Genomic DNA, 27487 nt, shown 5'->3' with positions numbered 1-27487 from the left:
TGACTAAATGAAGTCCGTTCCAACATTGGTGTTTAATACTGCAAGAGTTCATGTGACAATTTCCATGAAAATTATTTTGTTTGATGGAAATAAAAGACAGTTTATGACTTTTAGATTTTGAAGCTTCAGGGAACTTTATGGATATACAGTTTGCCCAATGATTTCAACTTCCAGTAATCAAGAAAAAGATCTTGGAGGAGATGAAGGCAGTTAATAGCTTTACTTCTATATTATTACTATGTCCTGGGTGATTTCACACATACATAATTGATATGATTTGTGTTGGAAATCATCAAGGAAGGACGTTTGTGTTTGATAATTCGAGGTTAGTCAGTTTAAGGTTCTTTTATTTATGTTCCCACTGACTCACATAAGCCCCGCTTTGATTTAGCACCTACCACTGTCCAATATATCCAGATTATTGTCAGATAGTTGTTTTGCTCCTTGAAATAATATTGATATTCATGCTTCTAAAGCAATACAGGAATTGCTTTATCTCAGGGAATTGCTTTTGTGATTTCTTTGCTTTCCGGTAGCAGAGACCTTAGTCATGTATCTCCTCCTTGCCTAACTTAAGATTCCATCAAATTGGTATGCAATGATATGAGTTCCTGCAAAGCCTTGCTGCACAGCTGAGAGCCTATCAGAACTGACGTTGAACAATGCTAAACCTAGCAGAACAGCTAAGAGCTGCATGGGAACCAGCACCGAGTGAGAAAAGCCCGGCAAAGCCTTGCCGAACAGCTGAGTTTCATTAGAACCGATGCAGAGTGACGTCAAGCCTGACAAAGCCTTGCAGTACAGCTACAAGCTTCATCAGAAGCAATTCAAAGTGAAGCAAAGCCCTGCAAAACATTGGTGCACAGATGAAAGCTCCACTGGAACTAACACAGAACAATGCTCAGCCTTGCAAAGTAAAGCAGCGCAGACCTCCCACCAAAGACATAAGGTACAACTCCGAGTGGGCTGACCTCGATCTGTGCTTGACCTGCACTCTGTCGTGGTTAGCCTCAACTTCTAGCGTGACCTGCTTCTTAGCACTATTTTTACTAAATACTTTAAAATTGAATATATTCGGTTCTACTTACTGAATTTTTGTCATTCTGGTATTACTTTTTTTTTTAATGTACTCTGTTTCTAGATTGGTGTGTGATTTTTCTTGTGTAGTGTTTTTATTTTATTACTGTTTGAATGCTGCATAAATACTTTACACATTGCCTCTAATTTAAGCCAGACAATCTACCAGAAGTTCAAGCACAGGTTAATTTAATGACTGTTGGGGATTCACCCTGACAAGCATTGTTGTTGTTGCCTGAATGGGGTCTCCATCCCCATCAACCTATAGCCCAATTTCTTGCAGTATGTAATTTTGAATTATATGGATGTGGTGCTGTAAGCACGCAATTGGAGCATGAGGAATTTTGAAATGAGACACAACAGGAGTAGTCTTGAGCTTTAAAAAACTACTAAGGTCACCATTCCAAAGGACCTCAGGAGAGAAGGCTCACCCTTATTTGTGACTAGATGCATTTGTTCAGTTGAAGTTTCATTTTAAGGTCAATGAGCATTCTTTCCCGATCTCCCTTTAACAGAAGGGTTTATAAAGTCCTCACAATTAACCTCCTTGTCTGGCCTTGAAATAGTTAACCTTTGTTTACAAAATATTTACCAATGCTCTATTAGATGCTGAGAACTTGCATAAAACAGCAATGTAGGTAGAATGAGTCACTGAGTTAAACACGCATCTCTGATGTAGGCAGTGATCTGCAAGTCACATGTTTACAGCCAGGGTAGGGTCCGTCAGGCCTCTATTCGTCCACAGTCAGTTAACTGAGTGCCATTAATTTGGATAACAATAGAACCTGCTATTTACAATGCACAGCAGCCATGGAGTTATTTATGCAAGTTGAAAAATGCAGTACGGAAACATAACTCTACGCCTGACAGTAATTTTGTTCATTATTTTAATCAGATGCTAAGAACAATTCAGCATTCAGTGGCACATACACTATATGTTACATATGTACTACCGGCTCATATGAAATGAATTCAAAGTACATACACGCATGCATTCAAAATTCGCATAAAAACACTGTGTATGCATTAACAATTTGCCAAACAGAAGAAATCATAATATAGAAATAAAAATGTGCACGTGGTAATCACTGATATAAACAAGAACAGATCTGCTTTCATAATATTTGAAAAACTCAATAACAAAACGCTGAAGAAACAGAAGAAAACAATTGTAGATATTTACTGAAACTAGCCGAAAAAGCAAGAGCCACACACATTCATTATATTATTACTAAGGCAAAAAGGCAAGCAATTACAGCTGGAGTTCTGAACAAGAGGATGCAGAGCATGACCTAGTTTTGTACAATCACTATAGATAACGCTGGGGAAAACTGCTACCTGCACTTCGTGCTGTAATTCTTGAAATGTAGGACGCAATCATTTTTTATTTAGACTTTATTCTCTCCGAAGGATAGATAGGTCTAAAAAGGCGAGGCATGTCTCAAGAACTTTAAAGTGCAAGCTCCTTTTCTTTTATGTCGCACTGCCGACTAATCTATTAAAGGTTTATAGTTTCTTTTTGTACAGCCTGGCAGAAACGTCTTCATTTCTGACCATGAAAGTCTAAGCTTAAAGGTTATTTACAAAGATGCTGGCACATTGCTGCTCTCCAAGCAGGTGAGCACAGTGCCACATGGAGTTCTCAACAACGGCAGAGCATTCGAAGATGCCCTCTGTGGTGCTAACAAGTGACCTATTGTAATATCAACAGGCTTTATGCAATCCTTGCTTCAGTCGAGCAGTTATATATGACATTCATTTCAAGGTATCCGCTGGTTATTCCTCCATGGATGTACTGCTGATCACTAAAAGCAGAGAGGGATTTAGAGTCATCCTAGAATCCAGAATATCAAGCACATCAGTTTTAAAAGGGGAGGGTCTATTTTTTTCAAAAATTGCAATCATGCTTTAATTTCTACCAGTTTTAGGATTATAAACACTTTCTATTGACTTGTATTTCAAAAATGTCATTTTAGCTTTGGTTGCCTTTTTGTGAAGTATGTTACACCTTTGAAGCAGAAAATTAAATCAGACGAGGTTATGACAACGTAAAGGTTTAAATTGAAGGTTTGTTTTGTTGTCTTTTACTTTCCAAAGACCAGAACGGGTAATCTTTTACTTTGCGCCTCCGCTGCTGTAATGTTTTGATACTTTCTCAGTAACATCCATTATTCCATGTAATAATTTTCCTGTGGGAGGCCTGGCTAAAGATTGACCTGGTGTGTAGATGCCTGTGCTTAGCAGCTATGGGCTGCAGTACTGTTCAGAAGGAATTTTCTGTCACACCCAAGGTGAGCAAGAAAACCAGGTTCATCCCACTCAAGAGTTATGCTGTTCAAAAAATAGGATAAACATGCTCTCATGGTAAAGGCATCTGGCTTCGTGCAGCCAACAGTGTCCATTTTGCCCTGCTAGGGTAATTTGACTTTAAAAAAGAAAACTAAGGGGCATATTTATACTCTGTTTGCACCGAATGTGCATAAGCAATTTTGACGCACTTTCGGGACAAACCATGAACCATATTTAAACTTTGACACCCGGGCCTGCGGACGTTAAAATTCCTCTGTGTGCATAATTTTTGGGATGTGGGAAACTGCCTTGCGTTAATGACATTCAAGGTAGGCGTTCCCGCCCAAAAAATGACTTTATGGCCTGTGCGCCTTATTTATACTCCAGCGTCATTTTGACGCAAAGGAGGGGCGGGCCTTAGAAAACGGCGCACAGCCTGGTGTGAGCTGTTTTTTAACACCTGGGTCAGGGCAGGCGTTAAGGGACCTGTGGGCTCACTCCCATGGTCTCTGACCATGGAAGGAGTCCAGAGGAGCCCTTCCCTGCCCCCAGGAACACCCCCTGCCACCCTCGCCCACCCCTGGAGGTCACCCATGGATGGGGGGACCCATCCCAGGTAAGTACAGGTAAGTTGAGGTAAGTATTATTTTTTTATTTGTTAAAGTGGCATAGGGGGGCCTACTTTGGGCCCCCCTACATGCCACTGTGCCCAATAGCCACTGGGCAAGGGAGCATGACTCCTATCTTTGCTAAGACAGAAGTCATTTCAATGGGGGTTGGGCGTCAAAAAATGGCGCAAGTCCGGTTTGAGGCATGAATTTTCCCCTACGCCGGCGCTGCCTGGTTTGAGTGATTTTTTTTACTCTGACCAATCCGCAGCGCTGGCTGCCGTCATTCCTTAAATAAGGAGCCCGCATGGCGTGTAGGAATGTTGTTAGCCTGCAGTAAAAATTTTGAAGCAAACCAGCGCCGGCGCTGGTTTGCATCAAAAAGTATAAATATGGGCCTAAGTCTGAAGGGAAAGGTTATGTAGTTTGTACCTTGTTGTTACCCAGCACTGCTGCATAGATTTAGGGTGAACAGGTCCGTCTCAGCATTGGTGTTGTGTAACTCTTCTGACTAACCAACACTCTCTACGTATACATTCTGTAAGGCATTTAAAAGCCTAATATGTAGTTAGGTATGCAGCAAGACTGGAATGAAGTACAGCTGTGGTGTTGGACATAGTCCTGGGATGATGGGTTGTGTCAGGGCAGGGGTGACGTGCATCAGGAGTGCAGTTTATGGAATTAGGGGCAGGGTGGATGGTTGTATTCATTAGGGTGTATCCTTAGAATAGTGATTGACAACCATACTGGGACAGCACTGAGGCCCATATTTATACTTTTTTAGTGCCGCATTTGCATCGTTTTTTGACGCAAAATCAGCGCAAACTTGTATTTTGTAAGTTTGCACCGATTTTGCGATAAAAAAACTACGCAAGTGCAGCGCTAAAAAAGCATAAATGTGTCCCTGAGTTCTTCTTATAAGATCTTGCAGTATGTTGATGAAGCTATTCGTGGGCTCTTTGGTAGTATATTATGTTGGTGCTGCGAGTAAAGTGGGCAATTCACGAACACCATTAGTGGGCCCACTTGGTGTCCTTTTCACTGAGGAATACTGTTTGTGGTGTAACAAAACGTTATGGCAGCCCCTAAAAAGTATGCTGATGCTGCCCCCCCCCAAAAAAAAGGTTAGCTCAGAAAAACCTTAGAAAACAAAATTCTATTCCTGCTCTTGGGGGTGGGGGGTCAGTACCACAGAACAATATAAGTAGTAATTTGATATAAATTCATGAGTTCAAGATTCAATATATTCAACATAGTTAAGAATTAGGAATGTACATATGAACATAGAGGAGTGTACAGAGAAAGAGTGAGGGAGGGATGGAGTGTGATTCGTATCCAATATAAAATTTATCTCTGCTCAAGTACAGCCATGTTGCAGAAATGAAAGCCAATCTTTATTGCATCTTATGGGTACAAGGTGGTAGTGTATTTATTGAATGCACCTTGTATTTATTGAATGCAAAGTTATGATAGGGTGTGATAGTGGTATTTTTGACGTATTGAACTCTGTATGAAAGAGCCCCATGTTTCTTTATATTTCTGTAGCTGGTAACCTAGCCAGTGCATGATTCTTTTACAGGAGGCCATGTTGAACATATCTGTCAGCTACGTGCCATATGTCGGGACTGTAACCATTTTCCAGAGCCTTAAGATGCCAATCTTAGCTACGCCTAAGAAAGTATAGTACAGTGCCTGAGATAGAGAGTAATTTCTGAATTGGTGGAGGTATCTTGAAGCATTGCCATATTTGCATAAAGAGGGCGCGTTGACCCAAGACTGACCTTCATTTCACCAATACAACTGACTAGGGTCATTTTTCTCTTGTACACTCCCACAAGATGTAAACAATTTTGCCCCTCTGTTGAGAACATCTCCAACACGTTGTGCTAGTCATAGCTTTTCTGTTCAAATTTCTATGGGGACCACCGCCATGATGTAAAACCTTACTATGGTCAAAGTTAAATTGTGATTTCCTCACACCATTATTTTGCCATGTGAGTGCTTGTTCCCACTCTCCTCTGATAATTGAATCTTTAACCTGCCCTCACATAGGATTTAAGGTTGCACACTGTGAGTCTTGAAATTGTGTGGTCCTATAAGAATCCAATTAAAGCCCAAGACCACTACTCCATACCTCCCTCATTTCAGCAGAAATTGAAAGGTGGCAGAGCTTTGCATTTAAACAGTGAATGGGCCTAGATTTCTTCCTTTCATTTTATACTCTATCAAACATGTCTCTGATCTTTCACATATATTTATTATGTACTATGCTATTTCTCCCCTCCCCTTCCTTGATCTCTTCTCCATTTCTCTGCTCCTCTATTTACCTCTCTTCCTTCACCTCGCTCCCTTATTTTTCTTCACCATACTGCACCCTTTTCTTCCCTTCAGCTCCTGAACACTGTCTCTTGATTGTCAAGCTTTTTTTCCAGGTTATCCAATAACCTCTGTCTAGGTGGTGCAGAGATGTAAGTTGAAATATCAGTGGTCAATTCATTACTTCCGATGTGACCCAATAGCAAAGACTGTCCCTGCAGAGAATTATCTTCCAGTGTGTTGGTAAAAATCAAGCTCAACACATAATTAACTAACACATACAACAAGTACAACATAGGTAGCAGCATTGAAAGTACACAGAAACAGGTACAGTACAGGCAGGTAAGCAAGATGGGTGGCTAGAACTGGCACCCTTGAAACCTGGGTACCCAGATTTGAGGTCCTGCCATGACGTTTCTCTCTATATTGTGTGATTCTGTGCAAGTCACACAATTTCCTTGTGTCTAAACTGTATCTTCCCCATCTTGTAATCTTGCAGATCTTCTCCCAACCCTTCACATAAAGCCCAGTATTCTGTTGCTTCATAGCTAGGTTTGTGTTATGTAAATACCACTACCTATATACATTCCCTCACTCTACAATTTCAGCAGCACCAGTGAAGTTTGCTTTCCACAACAGACACATGACATGAATGAGTTCTTCAAGCTTCCTACACACAGAAAAGACAAAAGAAGTAAATGTGAAAGCTAACTTTTGATAAACATATGTGGCCAGGATAAGCAGCACTGCCCTCCTCGCTCACAAACATATACAGCATGGAAAGTAGCTGTGCTGGCCTCCCTCGCCAACAGAGCATGCAAAGTAGCAGCACAATTCTCCTTCACAAAACATGGAGCACAATGAAATATGCTGAGGAGGTCTCTATCTCCCAACACAATGTTAATAGTGCATGGTAAAGAGCAGTGCAAGCTTCTACCACCAAATATGTGCAGCACGGAAACAGCCATCCAAGTCTCCCTCATACAGAGCATATACTATTACAGGAATCCACATGAAATGGACTCCCAACCAGCAGCAGTTTTTGGCACATATTTCAAAACACTGTAGCCCATATTTATACTTTTTGGCGTAAACCTGCGCTAATGCAGGTTTGCATCAAAAAGGTAGTTCCGGCTATCGTCATTCCTAGACCCCAGCCGGGCGCCATGTTTATGGAATGGTGCTAGCTGGCATTAAGGCCCTGTTAGCATCCTTGGAAAGGGCGCTAACAGGGCCGGGGAGGCATCGAGGAAACCGGGGCTTGTGTGCCAAAATATAGCAGTACACTGTTAAGAGGCAAAAAATTGCCTCTAAGCAGTGTAGTGCCGTTTTCTGGCACACAACCCCCATGGACATGGCTCCTATCTTAGTAAAGACAGGAGCCATGCCCAGCACCCAAATGGCCATGCCCAGGGGACAAATGTCCCTGGGGCATGACCATTGGGGCCGGTGCCGTGCAGGGGGCCCCAAGTCAGAGCCCCTGAGCGGTGTTGGGAATTAAAAAAAATATATACTCACCCGGTCCTACCTGGGATGGGTCCCCCATCCTTAGGTGTCCTCCTGGTGTGGGTGGGGATGGATGGGGGTGTCCCTGGGGCCAGGGAAGGGCACCTGTGGGCAATTTGCTTGGTCTCTGACCATGAAAATCTGCATTCAGGTCCCCTTACGACTGCTCATACCAGGTGTTAAATAAAGGCGCTAAGCAAGCTCAGTGCCATTATTTAAGGCCCCCATCCCCCGTGCTGGATTTTAGCATGGGGGGATAAATATGGCACAAAGGCCATATCGTCCTTTTCTGGACGGGAATGACTACCTTGCACGTCATTGACGCAAGGCAGTTTTTCCCCTCCCAAAATCGATGTAAACTCCATTACTTTGGCGCTAGACATGTCTAGCGCCAAAGTATAAATATGGAGTTAGGTTTGCGCTGAATTAGTGTACAAAAATGACGCTAATTCAGCACAAACCGAGTATAAATATGGGCCTGTGTGGTCTTATGTTGTTGATTATTTACGTCCTGCTCTGGAAGCTGGCCTTTACTAGGTTTAATCAATAGCGTTCCCAAATGCAGTGTGAAATAAATCTATGGACAGTAGCACTGCAAAAAACAAATAAGTGGGCTGCTAATAAATCAGTAACTTTATCAAGTATCTGGTTCCGGAATTCTCAGGGCTCTGTGAAAATTGATGGTGAAGACACGGGTTCTATATCATTACACACCATAATTCGAACCATCACTGGCACTCCAGAAAGCATTCACTGCACAACATTCATAACTGGCAGTGCCCCTTGGAATTCTAATATTAGGATCCAACATCAAGCTCTGCCAAAGCACTTCGTTCCTAACAAGCAATTAGCTGAAAAGGTGTCCCTACACAGATATGTGTTAGCCGCCAGGTAACTAGAGCCATGACCTGCAGCATCCCTGGTTCTCGAGTGCTGAGCTTCAGAAATAACATCAATAATGCACCTATGTCCTCCATGTCTTCCCTGACCTGCACATGCTGCTATTCCAAAATTTGGAACTCCAAACCCAGGTGTGACAAAGCACTCCAGAGATGGACGCGACAGCTATTTTGGACAGAGCAACTCAACCTAACTTGTAACACCCTCTGATGCCCTCATACTGTAAAACTGTGATCAACAGACAGCATTGCCAATATGTATCTTATTTCATACGTGAGTCACTATGTACTTTTCTAGACAAAGCATCACCAGTAATTCCATCAGGGAACCTCAATCCCAAATTTTGACAAACATTTTCCGGCACTGAGACTCACAGATAGATGTCACAAGAAACGTCAGTTATGATCGGGTCGCTCATAGCAGAAACTGTTATCATAACTCCTTTTTGTGAACAGCTCCTTCATAAGGACTTTTGGGTAAAATGTCAATAATGTAACGATCAAAATGCGAAAAATACGACGTTTACGTCTCTTTGATTTTTTAGAACAAAGGACCATGGTAGGTTGCACAATTTTCCCATTGCACTGCCAGGGAACACACTTCTGCAACCGATGCCCATTACAATCATACAAACTTTTGTCCTTTCCCTCAAAAATGCTTCCTTTTGATCACTCAATTAAATATTTTTTTTCCCATTGTGGTCTGGCCTCAAAGGAACCATTTCAGGCACCTTGCTAAGTCTTCTATGACTGACCCTACCTCAAACCCAAACTATTCCATCTGCACCCAGCCCTGATTGGGCAAAAATAAGTAGCATGCAGTGAGCCAAGGGCTGAGTCTATGAAGGAAAACACCCGAGGTATACGCTGCTGTCCAAGCAACAGGTTTTCAGTCCAGTTTTTAGAGTGCTAACCGTCAATCTCTACCTCAGAGATAATGTTCCTGGACGCTATTATCCTGTGATGTATGGGCGTGGCTGGGCTCAAACACTTTTTAGTGGAGAGGGGTTAAAATCCATCCAGCATTCCTATTCCTTCCCTAAAATGCTCAGCTGCTGCAAGGCTACAAGGCTGTAAGTGTCCTGTTTCCTTCTTTCGCATGGCACACAGACTCCAGGGCCTGTACACATGCACACATACAAAGGTATGTCCGCTAGGATACAGCAGAACAACACAGATACTCATGAGTCCGTTATTGGTGCTCAACTCCAAAGAAAAAGCCCCCCAAAGTCCCACATAGGTGCTTCACATCTCAGCACATGACGAAGACCAGGCAGTAGAACCCCAAGTCCTGTGCCAGGCTCAGGCTAAATCTATAAGGCATAGTCATATTCACTTAAATGGTTTCAAGGACACACAAATGCAGACCCATAGTCAATAGTTGGGGGAAGAAAAATTGTAATACACTGCCTACATCAGTAAGATTAGCAAGTGTAAGTAGGACAGGCAACGTGTATGCCTCATTTGCCCAAAACGTAAAAAGAATACAAATCAAAAGTGCAAACATACCTTGCAGAAAGCACGTGCAGCACTGGCAGCAGTAGATCCAGCCTGCTAGCAATAAAAGATATACCGGAGAAACCATACACTTGATCAGTTGGCCAAGGCATCCACTTTTCTTCATCAGGCTTAGCTACTATGAAAGTTTAACTGCTTAATGATGCTAATTGTATCACTGTGTTTCATGTGAATCTGATGAGTTGTACTGGATACGACTTAGCTTCTATTAGCATTTAAAGTAGGCCAATAACTTAAATTAGTGCTTTATTGAACTTACTACAGCGCAGCATCAGCAACCTGCAAGTCACATGTTTCAGTAAGTGTAGATCAACTCAATAATCATCATCCAACAGAGGTGTTAAAGTACATGCAAAAGTTTAAAGTCATCTAGTAATAATATAGGTTTTAATAAGGTGTTTGTTTTTGGAAACGCTGTAGCATTAGCAAAAGAACTGGCAACCACTTTCTGATAACAAGTGCTTAATGCCTCTATCTTTGTGATACCTTGAGGTGAAATTAGCTGACATACTTTTGCCAGCAAGATGGCTCAATGAGTTAATTTAGTGTAACTGCTAGAATATACTGTCACCTGCAGGTCAACTTTTTAAATCACAGCTAAATCACCCGAGTCTACAATAAATCTTAGACCAGTGAATTGGGTGCTATTAAATGGGCTAATTCCCAGTAAATACAGTAATTAGCAATAGGAAATGTACAATATGAAGCACTACATATAAACAAATTACAATAAACAAAGTACTTTCTTAATTTGCTTTATAATAGGTAGAAACATAAAAATCTGTATGTTTATGCAAACCTGGCTAGCCATATTGCATTATTACGTATTAATTATTGAAGCCTTGCAAAGTATTGGTCTCCTGTGGGAAACTGCGCTTTCAATGGAATTAAAAACTATGGTCAGCATTAGAAGTCAAGTGATAGAAATATCACAAGTATACCTAACTGACTGACACAGTGTGTGTAAATACATAATTGATTGGAAACTGAAGTTCCGTGAAAGAACCACCTGCATTAGGAAATGACATGCTTCAGAAGGTCACGGTGCTTTTGAAATACTACGGAAGCAATTCCGTTCAGAAGCAACCATCCTGAAAACCAGATGCAAGGTAACCGGCGCTCCGAGGAAGGTAGAGGAGGTAACAGAAGAAAGCACGACGAGGAATCTTAACTTTTTTCGCTACACAGACACAAAGTCGTTATTACTATCTTGGGCGCAACTTCTCCTTAAATTTGGAATTTTCAAGAAATATCACGTATGATCGCATATACAGTGAGGTGTAAAAGTTGTCGCATCCTGTACAATTTATTTATGCCAGTCTTCTTCCATTCTGCATTTACTTGAACGAGATTGCAACTGTTTCAAATTATGTTCTAAAGGCCTTCGCTGATCCCATTCCTTTATCGAGCGATTTAACAATATATGGAATTAAAAAGGAGGACACATTTGATGATCTAGGTAGCTTTTTGCCAAAGGCTTACAAACACAGCAGTTATATTTCACTTTGTGCAGGAACTTGAAACCACGACAAGAGAAACAGCCATATTTCTTTCTGAAGTACGGATAATATCATCGGGGCCTTTAAAACAGCAATTTTCTTGGGCAGATCAAAGTGATGCAGGATGCGGGCGCCTCTAGTTGGCGACAAAGTACCTTCTGTCCCAGTGAGTAGGGTTAACGGGTGAGTGTGAAGTGTCGAGGGTCTGGTGCTGTCTCGTGTACTCTTGTCTATGCAGAAGAACGTGTTACTTCAATTCTTGTCTAGTATCAGGCTGTTCCTCTGGAACACGTTTTTCCATTTCTTCCTTAAATGGCGTCATCCTTCCTTTTCCGTTAACCTCACAGTTGTTCTCTTCAAAAAAATCTCTCTCATTCTCTCTGAAGCATTTTCTCACACATTTTATTTCACAGTTTAAACTAGTAAATGACATTTTCTTCATTGGCATATACAAGACTTCCAAAAATCCTGAAAACAATTGAAAAGGAAAATGCTCTGATATTTAAAAAGACAATGTGTCAAGGTTAAGGACTAAGGGCCCGATTAGGACATGTGCGGTCGGATAGCCAGCCCGCAGCAGGGGAATGCTGTCAAACTGGCGGCCTCCTGACCGCTGCATCACGAAATTCCTGCGGGGCTGGCAGTTTGTCGGCGTCACAGTCAGTGCGATGGCATGCTTTGACTCGAATAGAGAGCCTGAAGCCAATGCCGGGTGAACTTCTGCGCATCCAGCAAGTTGGGCGCTCTGTTCCATGCAGCGGCGTAGCGTGGGAGGTGCAGGGGGGGCCGGCCGCACCGGGCGCAACATCTTGGAAGAGACTAAATCCACGGGTTAGGGGGCGCAAATTACTTGCCTTGCCCCGGGTTAGGGGGCGCAAATTACTTGCCTTGCCCCGGGTGCTGACAACCCACGCTACGCCACTGGTTCCATGCACCATGTCATGCATGGCAAGACAGTGTGTGCACCGACATTGTTACAATGGGGGGCATTGTTAGCATGTCGGGGGTTCCTGCCACAGCAGCTCAGAAGCTGGAGGCGGTGGTGGTCTTGTGTTGGTCCCACTGCACATGCCCTAATAGGGCAGACGAACCGCAGAGGACGCAGAAGTTGGACTGCCAATGATGGTACGGAGGTCTTCGGACCGCCGTACTCATAATCAGGCCCTTAGTTATGCTTTGTATCACAAGATAGAATCTTACCTTAACTTTTTATTGTTAGATACTTTAAAAACTTTGTGTGTATTCAACACATTCGGCCCAATTCATGAAGAAAAGTGTACCACAATTGTTAAATGTGCCAGAAGGTGGCACAGAGAAAAAGACACTGCACCTGCCACACATTAATTTATCCAAATACCTTTCAGTGCAAAGCAGTGTTGTTTGAATACAATAGTTAAATACGTGTGTTGGAAATTGAGTTACTGGCTGAGGGGGTTGCCTAATCAGGCAGCAAACACAATTTCTGTCAGGGTGGAGTCACAAGCAAACCCTAAATTAACCTGTGCCCCACAATCTGGTAGCTTGGTGCAAAGCAGTTAGGCTTAAGTTAAAAACAATGGGCCTCATAACGAGGCTAGCGATCTTAAGACCGCCAGCCTCACGGTGGCGGTCAGGACCACCGCTGCTGTGGCGGTCTGACTGCCACGTTAAGACCCTGGTGGTCCGACCTCATTGTCTGCCAACCTTTTCATGGTGGTTTCACTGTCATGAAAAGGCTGGCGGAGAACAGGTGCAGGGGGCCACGGCGGGCACTTGGCATGGGCAGCTTAGGGGTCCCCCTGTCCAACACCCTCACAATGTTCACTGTGTGCTGTGCAGACAGTGAACACGGCGAGGGCGCGTGTGCAACCTAAGGGCGAATGATGCCGCCTGCTTCCTGCTAGGCTGACGGGGGGAAACCTCGGTTTCCACCCGTCAGCCTAGCGGGAAACACCTAATAGGTCCAGTGGAATGGTCGCCACAATGGTGGCAGCGACCATGTGAAGAGTTTGGCAGACGCCTATCTCGTCCGCCAAACTCTTAATTAGGCCCCAATGTGTGAAGTATGTATGCAGCACTTCAAGCAAGAAAAGTCCTACACCAATTTAAAAGAATACAGAACAGTTCATAACATTATTTGAGCCCACAACAACAAAAATCCAATCAGTAGAACCAGAGATATGCAGTTACAAAGTATAAAGTTATCTAGAAGCACAAAACAGCAACTATGGTTACCTGGTTCCACCAGATAGGACAAGTCACAAGTTCAAGCTGATTGCAACGGACTATGGGCTAGATACAGGGACAGGTTAGGCCCACTGAACAAAGGTACCTCAAATCCTGGTTTGTGGAGCATTGCTAGATCATGCGTTGAGGATGCAGCGTGCAGTGGTGGTTCCAAGGATACTGCAGGTCTGCGATGCAGAGCCCTGAGTCATCATCATGGATGCCATCAACGAGGGGCTTGCAAGGTGAAGTCCTGTGTTGAGAATGCCTTGCACACTAGCGGTTTTGCTCACAGGACTACAGTTGGGCTGGCAGAGCATCTTCAAGCCCCCTTCCAAGGGTACAGAGGTGGGTTGGCACCACTTAGTAGGGTAGGACTTACAGCAGAAGAAGTCCAGGTGCTGGGTTCAAAGTGGTTGGAGCCTTTTCTGTCCCTGAGGCTCTTATAAGGATGCCAGCCAAATAGCCTTCTGAATCACTCTGGTGGGCCTGGGATCAAGATGCAGGTCCAGTCTATTCACTCAGGCAGTGGGGTAGGAGGGTAACAGGTTACCTGACCTTCTTGCAGAGCAGCATAGCAGTCCTTCTGAGTCTTCCACAGGTCCAGAGGTATGCTGAAGAGTTGGGTCTGGGGCTTCATTATTTATGTTTGGTGTCCACTTTGAAGTAGGAAAAGGTTCTGGAGATTTCCACCCCCAGAGTTGTTAGGATTGTCCTGCCTACCTAACCTGGCCTCAGCTTGCCTGGAGTCACAAAATACTAGTGTCAAACCCTTTGTGAAGTTTTCTCAGTCAGAGCCTTTGTGATGTGGAAATGTGGTAGATGACAGCTCCTCCCCTCATCAAGTCAGAGATGGCACATCCTGCCAACATCTATTCTTCTTTGTCTCATTGTCTAGGAGCAGTTTGCAAAGGTCAGCTACTAGCTGCATCTAATCATGTGACCCAGGAAACAGACTGCAGGCACCAAATGGTTAAGATGTGAAAATGCCAATATTCTAAAAGTGACATTTTCAGATTTGTAACTTAAATTCCAACTTTACAATAAATAGGGTTTTAAATTACAATTCTTCCAACCAAAAGTTAGCACCTAATAAAGGTAATAGGGTAACTCAATACTGTCCTATGGGAAAGGCAGGGCCTGCAGTAGTGAAAAACAAATGTAAGAGTTTTTCACTATCAGAACATGTTAAACCTAAAACAACCTGTCAAACTTTTTCAATACAATGCATCCTGCCCTACTGTCTGCGTAAGGTCCACACTAGGGGTGACTTATATATTGTAAAAATGAAGGTATATGCCTGGCAAAATGTTTCTTTTGCCAAGTCGAAATGTCAGCTTAAGTCTGCACCCAAGACTGAAATGGCACATCTGTTACATGTTTAGAATGGCTACTTAAGTTGATACCACAATCATTCCTGGAGGCCCTTAGTAGCATTTAATTAACAGACCCTATGTGCCACTTTACAAGGGCCTTACAATAAAATTAAATATGCCAATTGAGTGTAAGCTACTTTCACCATGCTTAAAGGACAGAGCATAACCAATTTAGCACTTTTAAGCAGTGGTAAAGTGCACAGAACCATAAAAGCCAACAAAATGGGTTCTAAAACAGTAGTTTGAAGGCAATAAGTTTTGGGAAGATCCTGCAGAAAGAGACAACTATATATTCGTGGGTATACAGCTATATGAACATATAATCAAATAAATAGATACAAACAAAGTCTGATTTAAACATTTTAAACAAACAACACTACTTGGCAGTGAAGGGTATTTACCCACACTAAAGTGTGTGGCAAGGTGCAGTGTGAGATCTGTACCCCTGTGGAAGGATCCACATAAATGGTACTCCTGCAGGGATCAATGCAAGGAAAAGGTGGTCAACATTTTATCCTAATTAAATGATCACCGTAGTTAGCTGGTACCCAAGGGTCAATGTATACTGTGATTTGGGGAGATGCGTGTATGGGGCCTCTCTCCCTGGGCTGAACAATGCCTCCAGGGACCCCACTGCAGAGGCTTAGCACTGTATTCAAAGGAGAGGGGATGTGTGGCCCCCTCCCCAAGCTGATCACAGCCCCAGGCCCCCCATTCCCCTGGGCCTGGTACAGTATACAAAGGGGAGGGGCATGTGTCCTCCCTGCCTGAGCCACATCACAGCTCTGAGGGCCCCCAGGGCCCAGTGCTATAATAAAATATCTGGGGGCATGCTGCTCCTCTACAGAGCCTCTTAAGGCCCTGCGCTAGCTCTGCTGTCGTGTCCAGGGACCCCACCATGGGACAGCATTTTCCTGCCTGCAAGAGAGCTGGCAAGGAATACCTATCTTCTCCCACCTGGCAGGAGTTTTAAAAAGGCTCCCATCATGTAGGATTAGACATCTGTTTCCCTGCCCTTGCTATTACGGGGAGGGCAACTCATATTGCTTCCACCTGGCGTGAGCATGTAAAAACAGCTGCTCCTGCCAGCCATGATCAATGTTGGCTCTCGATGCATCCAGGATGGGTGCATGTCAGGAGCTGGTGTGGCCGCGATGACCCTGGAGCTTCCCCTGCAGCCCCCAATATGGAGTTTTTTTGGGTGCTCCGAGAGCGGCCTTAAAAAAGTTAAAAATAAAGATGAAAGTACTGAGGATTGGGGTCCCTGAGCTTGTAAAGACTTGGGGGTGGGGGTTCGCATGGCCCTCTTCTCTTAATAAAAAATAAGCGCCTCGGGCATGTGGTCCCCAGGGACCATGAAGGTTCAGGGAGGAAGGCTGCATACCCTCCTCTCCATAAACAAACAAAACAAATAGCTCAGGGATGGGGTTCCTGGGTCCATGAAGGCTTGGGAACGGGGGCTGTTTGCCCCCTTCTCTGGATAAAAATAAAGGCTCTGGGCATGGGGTCTTCTGGCCCAAAGGGATGGGGTCCCCCAGGCTGCAAAGTCTCCAGAGGGGTTGCATGTCCCCCATTCCTTAACAAAAGATAAAGACCCCAGGGCATGTGGTCCCCAGTGACCGTGAAGGGTCTGGGAGGGAGGCTGCATACCCTCTGCCCTATAAAAAAAGCCCAGGGATGGGTTTTCCAGATTCATAAAAGCTCAGGAAGGTGGGCTTTGTGCCCCCCCTTTGATAAAAAAAAATGAAGGCCTTGGGGCATGAGAATCCTCTGGACAAATAAAGGATTTCGGGAGGGTGAGGGCACACCTTACCCCATAAAAAAAATGGCCCTGGGCGTGGTGTACACACTGGGTTTGTAAAGGATAGGGGAGGGTGGCCCTGCCTGCTCCCCATAAAAAAGAAAATGCTGCAAGAGGATGGGACCTCAGGGGACCGTAAAGGCTTGGGGAGGGGGGCTGCCTGCCCCCTCCCCAATAAATATAACAAAACTGTGACACTGGGTCACAAAAGTTCATAATAAATGAGTGGCAGGAGTCACTCATTAACTATTCACTGCTTCTTGAATGAGCCTCCTATAATGTCCTGAAAGAGCTTTTTAAAAAAACAATTATTAGCTCAGTGTTGCCACTAGATTAATCAGAGGGAGTAGAAGTCCCCAAGCTACATAAAAAAAAAACAGAAGGCTTCTGGGTGATCAAATTCATGACCCGAGGAGAGTTTACCATATTTTTTAAAGCACTCCAGCTGGAGCTTTATGCTCTTCAGCTGGATTGCAAAGTCCTCTTGTGTTTGTGAGTATGATTGTGTTTTGTGTTCTAAAAAATGTAAAGGAAATTCTCAGAGACATATTGTTTTTTTTTTTTAAGAAAAAAACAATGTGTCTCTGAGGCTTTTAATATTGTCAGCCCACAAAATGCAATAATAAAAACTGTTAATAGAAAGATGCACAAATATTTTTTTTATGAAAAAATTATTAAAGATTTTATAATAATCATTATTATTTAACATTTCATTGTGTGAATTGCTGAAATATACATTTGATTAGAAATATTGATTTTTTAAGAAAGATGACAGATCTGATATATATATATATATATATATATATATATATATATATATATATATATATATATATATATATATATATATATGTATGCTCACCCCTTGATAAAGCCAATAGACTCATTTTTATATTTTGGTGTTGTGACTCTTTGACAAAGTGAGTAAATCGGCCTGAGAGCAGCCAGGACATGCAAGACCAACCACTATGCATGTCAGAAAGCTGTGTGTGACTTGACTGCTTGCAAGGGATTAGATGCAGGGCATGGTTGCAGGTCAGGCCCTACAGTCAAAACCATGCTGCTCATGGCCAAAGGCTGTGTGCAGTGTGTGGTTTACTTTACATATGGTAATATAATATTATTTTATGTTGAAAGAACCCCTAGAAATTCACTGAGAAAGCCAACGTTTATTGTGCCATTATAGTTAGAAATTGTAATTTCACTTGACTATCAGAGCCTGCTTTTCAGGACTGCCTAGTTTTTACATATAACACTGGGGGCATGTGTGAAAAAAAGAGAACAAGGATGCCAAATCAATTCTTGGGCATCCACTGTCTTGTTGTTCATGACCTGCTTTGCCCCATCAGACTTACCTGTCTCAAAGTTTTTATCAGTGGACAGTGGAAGAATGCTTGAAACTGGATGCCAAAACAATTCTTGTGACTTTGTCTGGTTGATGAAAAATCCCTGCTTTGTTCTACCGGATGTCTATCTCTTGGTTGTTTAGGGTTCTGTGGCGGTTTCAAATCAGATTTTTGAGGTTAGATGTGGGAGGATACTAGCATTATCATAATATATCCCCACATACACACACGCCCCCAGAGACCAGGTTTAGTCTGACTGAAGACTTTGGCCTGAAAATGCCCAAGGAGCGTTTACCCCATTTGTTAGGGTATGCTTGGGAGTCATTCTCACCCTCTAGCTCATGGCAGGTACCCACTTAAGAACATCTGAGGAAGAACAGAAGAGGGCTGGACCTGATGTCTGTGACCTAGAGAAACCCTGGCAGACTGGAGCTTCTTAAGGAGTGCTTGCGCTGCATTGCCTGCATGACTATTTTACATCTCAGACGTACATTGGAACATCACAAATTGAACACTTTGACTCACAGATACATTTTTTACAGAAAGCACCGTTATTGCAGGAGTGTTTTAAAATATTTTATTCAGTATTCAAGAGGCTATCCTGGCCTTTTCTCTTTGACTGTGGCTATTTGAACTTGATACTTTAGGTATCAACAACCATCACTTGGCGTAACAAAATGATTTGGACTATTAACTTTTCACAATATTAAAGGCGTTGCTCTACTAAACCTACAGAAAACGATATATGCATTATTTACGTATTGATATTGAAAGGATTAAACAGTGCTAACATACTTTATGGAATATGAACAAAGAAGAATTTGAGATGTGGCCTTTCTCTGATGGTCTGATAGATAAACTATGCCCTGAAGAAAAGAAACGCAATTTAAAATTCGTGATATAAAATTCAAGTCTTTTTTTCATGGTACATATTTGCATCACAGATGGTACACATCTACCCTGCACTCTGCTGATATTACAGGAGTGGTTCTCCTTTCTTCTGCCCATGACTTTATGTGAAAAAAAATGTGACATTATTGATTTTGAGATGCTTTGAAAGTAAGGAGCAAAGATGGAGCCTGTAGTTTCTTTCCTCTGTGTCTCATCTGGAGGAAAATTGTTTATCTTCAGGCTTAACAATCAAACTGAGTTAAAGCAAACTTGCTAATTTGAATAAAATATTAATTTAAAAAAACACGCTGCTCATAAGTTAACTGGCACAGAAATCACTTTAGAAGCCTGTAATTCCTAAGTAACCATATTGTATTCTCTGAGTAAAAGGGCATGAAAATATAGCAGTGTTATTCTGTGTCGCTTGTTCTAGGAGATTGCATCGAAGCGAATGGGGATGACATAAAAGAGAGATATGAAGAGAGATGAAGTTCCTTAAGGATGCAAGTATGAAGATCATGTTATTCAGAGCAGCGTTAGATGTAATGCATTCTACTTTTCAAAGAGCCGATAATATAATGGATTAGTCAAAATTATTGCAAAGAATTTATAATTTTAAAATGAAATATATGTGCTAAAATATAAATAAACTACAAGCTAATATGTTACATGCAGTGCTTGCGATGAGAAATTTCACTTTACAGCTGTGATATTTCGAATCTCCAGCGAACTCTTCTCAAATTATTGTAGCACGTTTGAAATATGTTTCTCATATATTTCTAATGAGACCATCGGAAAAAAATATGCATTCAAGTCCTAACATCACGTGGCCAAATCCAATAATAACTTTAGCTTGTTAGTTGGTATAAAATGAGCAAAAAATAAAAAAAATAATCACTATTCTATTCCTTACATAATATTTGAAATACTCCTTGTTCAGCAGTGATTACCTCTGTCTTCTGTCAAATTTCAGCAGTATCCGAAAAGGCATCAACCTTGGGCAAATTGAGATCAGAGTGCCAGTGATTGTCAATGGCAGTGCTTAACTGGTGCCGGGGTTTGTGCTCAGCACCCCCATTTATTTATAAACACCAGCAAGTATTTTTGAGGATCCACCACATGGTGGTGCTGTGGTCTGTGTATTTGTTTATTAGAGTTTATTAGTGGAACATTTACCAACTAAATATATATGTTTTAGAAATGATTAAACTAGTACTTAAAGCATCAGTTTGAAGTGTTACATTGATAATCCCTGCTGAATTGGACCTGTGTGAAATACTTGGGCCCTGGCACTTAATGTTTTGCATACTAAGCACTGGTCAATGGCAAAGGCAGACGTACCTAGGCAAAACTTGAAAGACCCCTGCAGCCCTCGCGGTGTAAGGGACCCGAGCTCCAGGGCATCTCCTCAACACTGACCTGAGAGCTCCTGAGATAGTCCGAGGGGGGGCTGCTCTCCATGTACTGTGCAGAGGCCCTCTCAAGTGTAATACACTACTGCCTGACAGTGATGGAGTGTGGTTCGGATACACCAACCAGGTTTGTCCTGATCAAAGTTTTCACATTCTGGCTTTAGTCCTTTAAGTCCCATGTCACCACAAGAGTAGACTCCTAAAGCCCACACCCCTGTCTCCCGGACCATAGGGAAGGCAATTAAAGACTAGTCTGAGGGCAACAGAGGGGTCCATTCCAGGTCCAAAAGCAACTAGCTAGCTCGACAGATGCAGGAAAGCCCTATTGTACCTTGTTGTAGCCCTGTAGCTTGAACAAGCGGTCAGCCTTTTGTCTCTTGGAGTCCTTTTCTTTGTTCTGGGTACATGAGGGTCAAGGAGGCATTCCCCCGTTAGGGGGAGCTAAAAGAAAATGGCACAAGGAAATCTACTAGATTTCCTTGTGCCATTTTTTTTGACACTTTTAACGCCTGCTCAGAGCAGACGTTAAAAGGGGCATACCAATATTTAGAATGGGCCCCTATGTACTCTGCAAAGTAGCGCCAACATTTTTGCGCTACTCCTGCAGAGTACATCAATAGTGTCACATAAAATGACGCTATTATCCCCTACCCTTCGCCATAGTGCGCCTTGTTTTAAATACAGCGCACACATGGTGGCGGTAGGGGTGCTAAGGGGCGCAAGGAAAGTGGCGCTGCAACACTTTCCATAAATCTGCCCCTTAGTTTCTAAAAGATATTAAGGCATAAGACAAGTACATTAGATATATTGCCTCTTTCTAAGTTCAATGCTGAAAAGAAATTTAATACGACTGAGCAACCGCAACTATTCAATTTAAAGCTATGAATCACACTGAAGCCACTAGTCGATTTTAAATACCATGAACTAGCCGGACATTACTTGTACTAGTCAAAGGGGAATCTTGCACCCTCCTCAATCAAGCAGGTTAATCGGTCAACATCGTATGCTCATTTCCCACGGAGAAACAGAAAATGTTATCTTCAACAGACAAGAGACAGCATCTCAGAAACGGCTATGTAACAAACAGAATAGCTCGCTTCAAAATCTATATACAGCAATATCCAGTATCAAGCTCTACATATTCATATCGATTCCTGAGGGATAGCAAAGGCGACAACTGGAACAAGAGGGAATGACAAGGCAAGCTTGTGACAAAACTCTATTGTGCGCTGCCCAAACCTGAAAACAACTTGGGGTCGCAAGGACGTGGCCGTTCAATTCAATCATGCCACATTCGCTGAGCATTAACATCTTCAATGAAGCTGATGCCATCTTTCATTAAACATATTTTTTTCTACCACAGAAAATGATGACAGATTCGCTAATAGCATTCTAAGTTGAGTGTAGGAAGCCGTGACAAATTTCATATCTCAAAGTAGGCAAATATGTAACACACATTTTGTATGCTGAAAATAAAGTGTTGTAAACTCACAATAGTGTTCACATACGGTGAGCACGTGGATGTTCCTTGCATAAATGAAAATGTGTACATTTGAGCATGTCTTCTTGTCGTGAAAGTAATAGCATACCAAACACAGTGCATTACAAGTTAAAATCAGACCCCCAAAATTAATTAACGAAATAGGTATACTTACATTGGTGACATGTTCGATGTCTCTCCAAATATTAGTTTCCCTGGGAAAATCTGCCAAATCTAAAAAATTATCTACTATCACCTGGCCAATTACGTCATGCCTAGAGAACCTGTCAAAGTCATATACTGAAAAGTGTAATTTTCTCGTGGCCAGTTCATTGTAAGGGACAGGAAATAAAAACACTTCATCAAACACAGGGTTAAGTGTCTTCCTATGTACTTTAGTTTGGTGTTTCGTTTTTCGGTCTGGAAGGAGGTATATCTTCACATAGGGGTCTGAAGTACCAGAGAAGTCCTTCGCTGGAAGGTTGACTGCTTTGTGGATTTTCACTATTAGTTGCTCTAGATCACAGTCGTATTTCACAATAAAGTTGAGTTTCCCACACGATTTGCTGTTATTCCTCCTGCCATCGTCATTGTCAACTGATCTCTGTTTGTACAACTCAGGCTTGATGCGGCCAATGCCAGTCAATTGTTCTTGCTTTTGAAACTGCTGGATATTGAAGTCTGGGTTAGAGAGGTTGAGCTGTCTTCTGATTGAATTGTGCCTTAAATTAAAAACAAAACAGTTACTTGGTTGAAGTTATAGTAACAATTTACTTACCATTGTCAATACAGTGAAATACAGAATTTGATTTACAGAGGTAGATTTACAGAAAATGAAAGAACTGGAAAGCTTGAAAATATATAGATCGGAACATGGCTAGAAACAATTACCCTTTAAATGGTAATGTCTTTTCACACCAAATCCACACTAACATTCTATGACATAAATGCTTCTGGATGTATATAGGCTAAACAATGAACCATTGACTAAATAAAGATGGACCACGTTAAATTGTGATAATCAAATAGATCCTCCCCAACTAGGCTAAGGATATTACAAATGCTATTCCATTACCCATGTTTCCCTTGTAGAGTTCAAAACAAGGACGCTCTTTTACTCTCTATTCCTGGATTATGTGAACAGACTTTATGTAAAGGTGCCAAGATCCGTCCTTAATAAATTACAACAGGTACAAAATACAGCAGCCAGGATCCTCCTACATCTGATACTCTGGCACCATATTACCTTCACCTTCATGATCATACAATGGCTTCCAACAGAGACCTGATTTTTTAAAGCATTGTCCACAACATATCATACATTTTAACAAATTGGACTAGGATTCCTCCCATAAAAATGTCAGCTCCATGCCCCATGACCATAGACAGAGCCTCTGTTTTAATGCATCGTTACAACTTATTGTGAACCAGTGACCTGCTGACGGATAAGGAAGGATATCACAACCTCCAGCCAAAGACCCATATATATGGTATGTGTGAACAAAGTTGCATGAAGCATGCTCTATCAGTTCTCCAGCACCTTATGAGCATCCAAATACATTCCACAGAAAATTGTTCATCCTGACATGATCAGACTACACGTCAAGACCTCACCCATCACTCCTAGCTATTCCAAAAAAGAGCATACTACACCACTCACTTCACTAACAAGAAATACAGGTATGATTGTGACAGAGCGTAGCTTATATAATCAATATTAACATGAAATGCTTATGAACTAATGTATAATAATGCTGCAGAGAAAATGTATAAATATGTTTTGCTAAAACATGCGTTTGAAATGTGCCCACGGGGAGTGGCCACCAATATATACGGGGACTAATAAAACTGATTAATAGTTATGAAATGTTTAATAAAATGTGATTTTGTACTAATATTGAAAGGCTATCTGTTAGACTTTTGCTAATAAATCACTAGGCCTTAGTTAGCATGAGTCGAGGCCTAGCTGCCTGACTCTCATATTAAATGTATTTTTCTAACGTGCACTGTACTGACTTACTAAAGGACATGAACTCTTGTTTTCCAAAGCTAGAAGCTGAATGTAACTGTAGTAGATCTGTTCTCATGAAATTCGACTTGCTTATAGAAACATTTTAGCTGAATGCAACACTGTAGATTGTTCGTAGGTACAAGCTCACCTAAACCGGTACAGACAATGGAGCCACTGACAGAAGATGTGCAAAAGACCACGAGAGGATGAAATCATACCGGACATTCTACCCCCTGAAGACGTCAATCATAAGGACCAATAAACTACGTGAGAACTGTTATGGGGTGACAAATTTGATGAGCTAATATAAAGTTAATTGGGTAGAGATAGTGGGGTGCAACCCCTTAGCCAATTAGAATTTAGGGGAATGTACAACGGAAAAGGGATAAAACCCCTTGACACAAGGAAGTAGTTTAGAACGGAGAGACTAGGAGTTAGTTAGTTAGTTAGGGAGATGCTGATATGATTTGCTATGATCCAGAAACTTTGTCACTGTGCTTGGTGACTTGCTACATTGGTTCTCAGAACCATCCTTGCCCTTAGATTGCCCGTTTTATACTTTACCTCCTTATGAGGGAAGTACCCCCTTTTGTCCTTCCTGCCTGAGCTGAGTTCCTGACTGATGGCGAACCAACTGATGTCCTGAAGACGAAGACAGAACCTGAGTGCTGACCCCAAATACGGAGGGTAACTATATGACAATGAAATTGTGATTGTCTGTTTGCTTTTCCTTTCTAGGTACCAACTGCTTATTTTTGACAGAGACCATGGTTAGAGGCTTTTTCCAAATTGAAGTTGCTAAATTGTTTTGCATGAAGCCCAACATGCCAATGCTAATTCGAGGTTAGTTAAGGGGTTCACTAAATGACGCAAATAGACAAATGACTGAATCTATGTTTTGTTGAACTGACGCGTTAATGACACTCTGCTGAAGTTAATCTATGTTGACGCCGTGTTATGTTCTAATAATTGTGATTCTTGCTTTGATGAAGTCTTTTTCGAGTTGCCAATTTATGACAATGTTGATGAATTTTTTGCTATTTAGATTAATAAATTTGCTATTAGAATTGTAATCAATAGGGAATAAATATCACTAAATCTTACTAAACTGGTGTGGTTATTCATGACTGAAAGGTCATGGTGGTTTCTGAGTTTTATTAATGTCTTTGACTAAAGTAAATTGTCTTGTGATAGTGAATATTGATGACGTTATTGATATATTGATTGGTATGTTGATTAGCTATCTCGTCCTAAGGTGTCTTCAATCAGGGTCAAAAGATTCATCGGCCTAAAATGAGTCCCAAAGGGAGTAAATTGGACATAAAGGGACGCGTTCACAGTTCTGGTAGCAGAGTTTGGTTTGGCCCTTTCGGGGCCCTAGGACGGAGAATCATTGTTTAATTTATTCTTCGAGATAATGCAAATTGGAGGTATGATGTGTTTCTAAATTCCCCATGACTTTCCCGGAATCTCGCAGCCTGCCTAAGTGAGTTGGGAATGTTCTCGGCTTTTTAGCATGTGTGGTATAGAATTTGCGCTTGCTCAGCTTATGCATATTGCAGGTGTTTCGTGAAGTCTGTGTGGATTAAGGTCAGGTAATGTTGTTTTAGTAGGAGTGGGCGTACTCCGCAGTATGAGAGTAGGCAAGTCGGCTTACTTCATGTGAGTGTTGCGCTTTGTGCTAAAAATTATCCACGTGGTTGTTGGTGATGTACGGACCCGGCGTGGTCTAAGACTCCGGAGTATATTGACAAGTGTGGGAGACATTTGGGTTTATGTTGTAATTTGTGTGGTTTAATAGGTCAATCGGGCATGGTTGAAAAGTTGACTTTGAGTCAAATTGTGTGAGTGAAATCTTCGATGGAGATTTGGCAAGTTCTAAAGTGCACTAGGACGAACCATTGACAAGTCGAGAGTAGGATTTGCGGGTCGAATTCTGCTTGCGTATGCAGGAGCTGAGAAGGAGAGAGTAGCGGCCGAGGCTTCAAGTGAAATCTCTGTAAAGTTCTGAAGCGAATGTGTTACCCTTCCTGTAGTGAACCGGCAAATTTAAGTTTTTGTGGCTAAAGGTGCTCGCAATAATTTTGCATTAGTTGGTGTGAATCCAGTGTGAGGAGGACAAGCCGCAAGACTTTGTCAGCCGTAGTGTGTGTGAGTGTGACATCAGTGGTTCCGCGCTGGGATAGGTCAGTTGCCGAGAGGGGTTGCGCACGCATTGGCAGCCATCCGTGAGAGGCAATAGGTTGAGAAAGGTGGGTGAAGAGTGTTCTGGGAATTAAAGTCACTTCCTGTTGAGATTCTAAGCAAAATAAAAAACGCAAAAATTAAGTTTTTCAAGGCTCTAAAGAGTGCTTTGAAGGGAGATACATATATTATGGCAAGTGAAGGGGAGCCTACACCGCCTGTGGGTACACCTGCTTATATTGTAATGGAGGAGAAGGGAGTAGCACCATGTCTTTGGATGAAGCAGTGGCGCAAATTAACAGAAAAGGAGGGATGCTTAGCGTTTTCAGAGCATGGAACGTTTAATACAAGAATTTTAGGGAATTTGAGGTGGATGTTAAGTGTTCAAAAACCGCCTCCGAGACCAGCTCAGTATGAGGCGTTAGCAATCTGGGATTTAATGGCCATATGACAAAGACAGCAGAAATTTGAAAGAAGAATGAAAAGAGCAGAAAAGACTTTAGCTGAGGCTAGATGGGACAATGAGAGCAGGATGTGGAGGAGAGGAATAGTTGATGGACTTAAATTGTTCCCGGCAATAACACAAGAAGATGAGGTGCAGGGAAAGAAAGTCACCTGTAAGACAGACAGGGGCTCTAGTAAGACACGCAGAGGTCCTGCGTAGACGAAGATGACTCAGACGATGAAGAGTTTCTTAATCAGTTGTTACATGATCACCCGCCACCATATGCAATAAATGATACTGCTCCGAGCACTAGTGAGGGTCCTGAGGATCCGACACAGAGTAAGGGTGTTACAAATACAGTGCAGACAAGTGATACAGTTTTGATACAGAATGGTGTCAGTGTACCCACTGCACCAGACACGCAGATGCCGTTGCAACCTCCGCCGATACAGAAGATTTATCCAGACGTCCCAGTACTAGAGACAAATACGAGTCTGATGGTGCCTCCTGATCCCATATACACAAGATCAAAGCTAGTGCAGATTGAGCCAACTCCGCAATTGCTGCCTAAGCCGCAGCAACAGATGGTTCCGTGTTACAAATCAGTTGCAAGACCGCAGTCAG

At 42.3% G+C, this 27487-nt stretch overlaps 1 protein-coding gene across 2 annotated transcripts in view; it reads right to left on the bottom strand.

The window, feature by feature from the left end:
- Positions 1–27487, bottom strand: part of SYT9 (synaptotagmin 9) — an 893131-nt gene that overhangs the window by 548020 nt on the left and 317624 nt on the right. For both annotated transcript variants that reach the window (XM_069223540.1, XM_069223541.1), the window contains exon 3: positions 22399–22945. In XM_069223540.1, the coding sequence (XP_069079641.1) occupies positions 22399–22945 (547 nt within the window). The remainder of the gene's footprint in view (positions 1–22398; positions 22946–27487) is intronic.

The sequence above is a fragment of the Pleurodeles waltl genome, chromosome 3_1 (genome assembly GCF_031143425.1).
Source record: "Pleurodeles waltl isolate 20211129_DDA chromosome 3_1, aPleWal1.hap1.20221129, whole genome shotgun sequence".
NCBI classification, from domain to species: domain Eukaryota; kingdom Metazoa; phylum Chordata; class Amphibia; order Caudata; family Salamandridae; genus Pleurodeles; species Pleurodeles waltl.
Note: the sequence above shows the minus strand (reverse complement) of the source record. Positions and strands in the feature narration are given on the sequence as shown.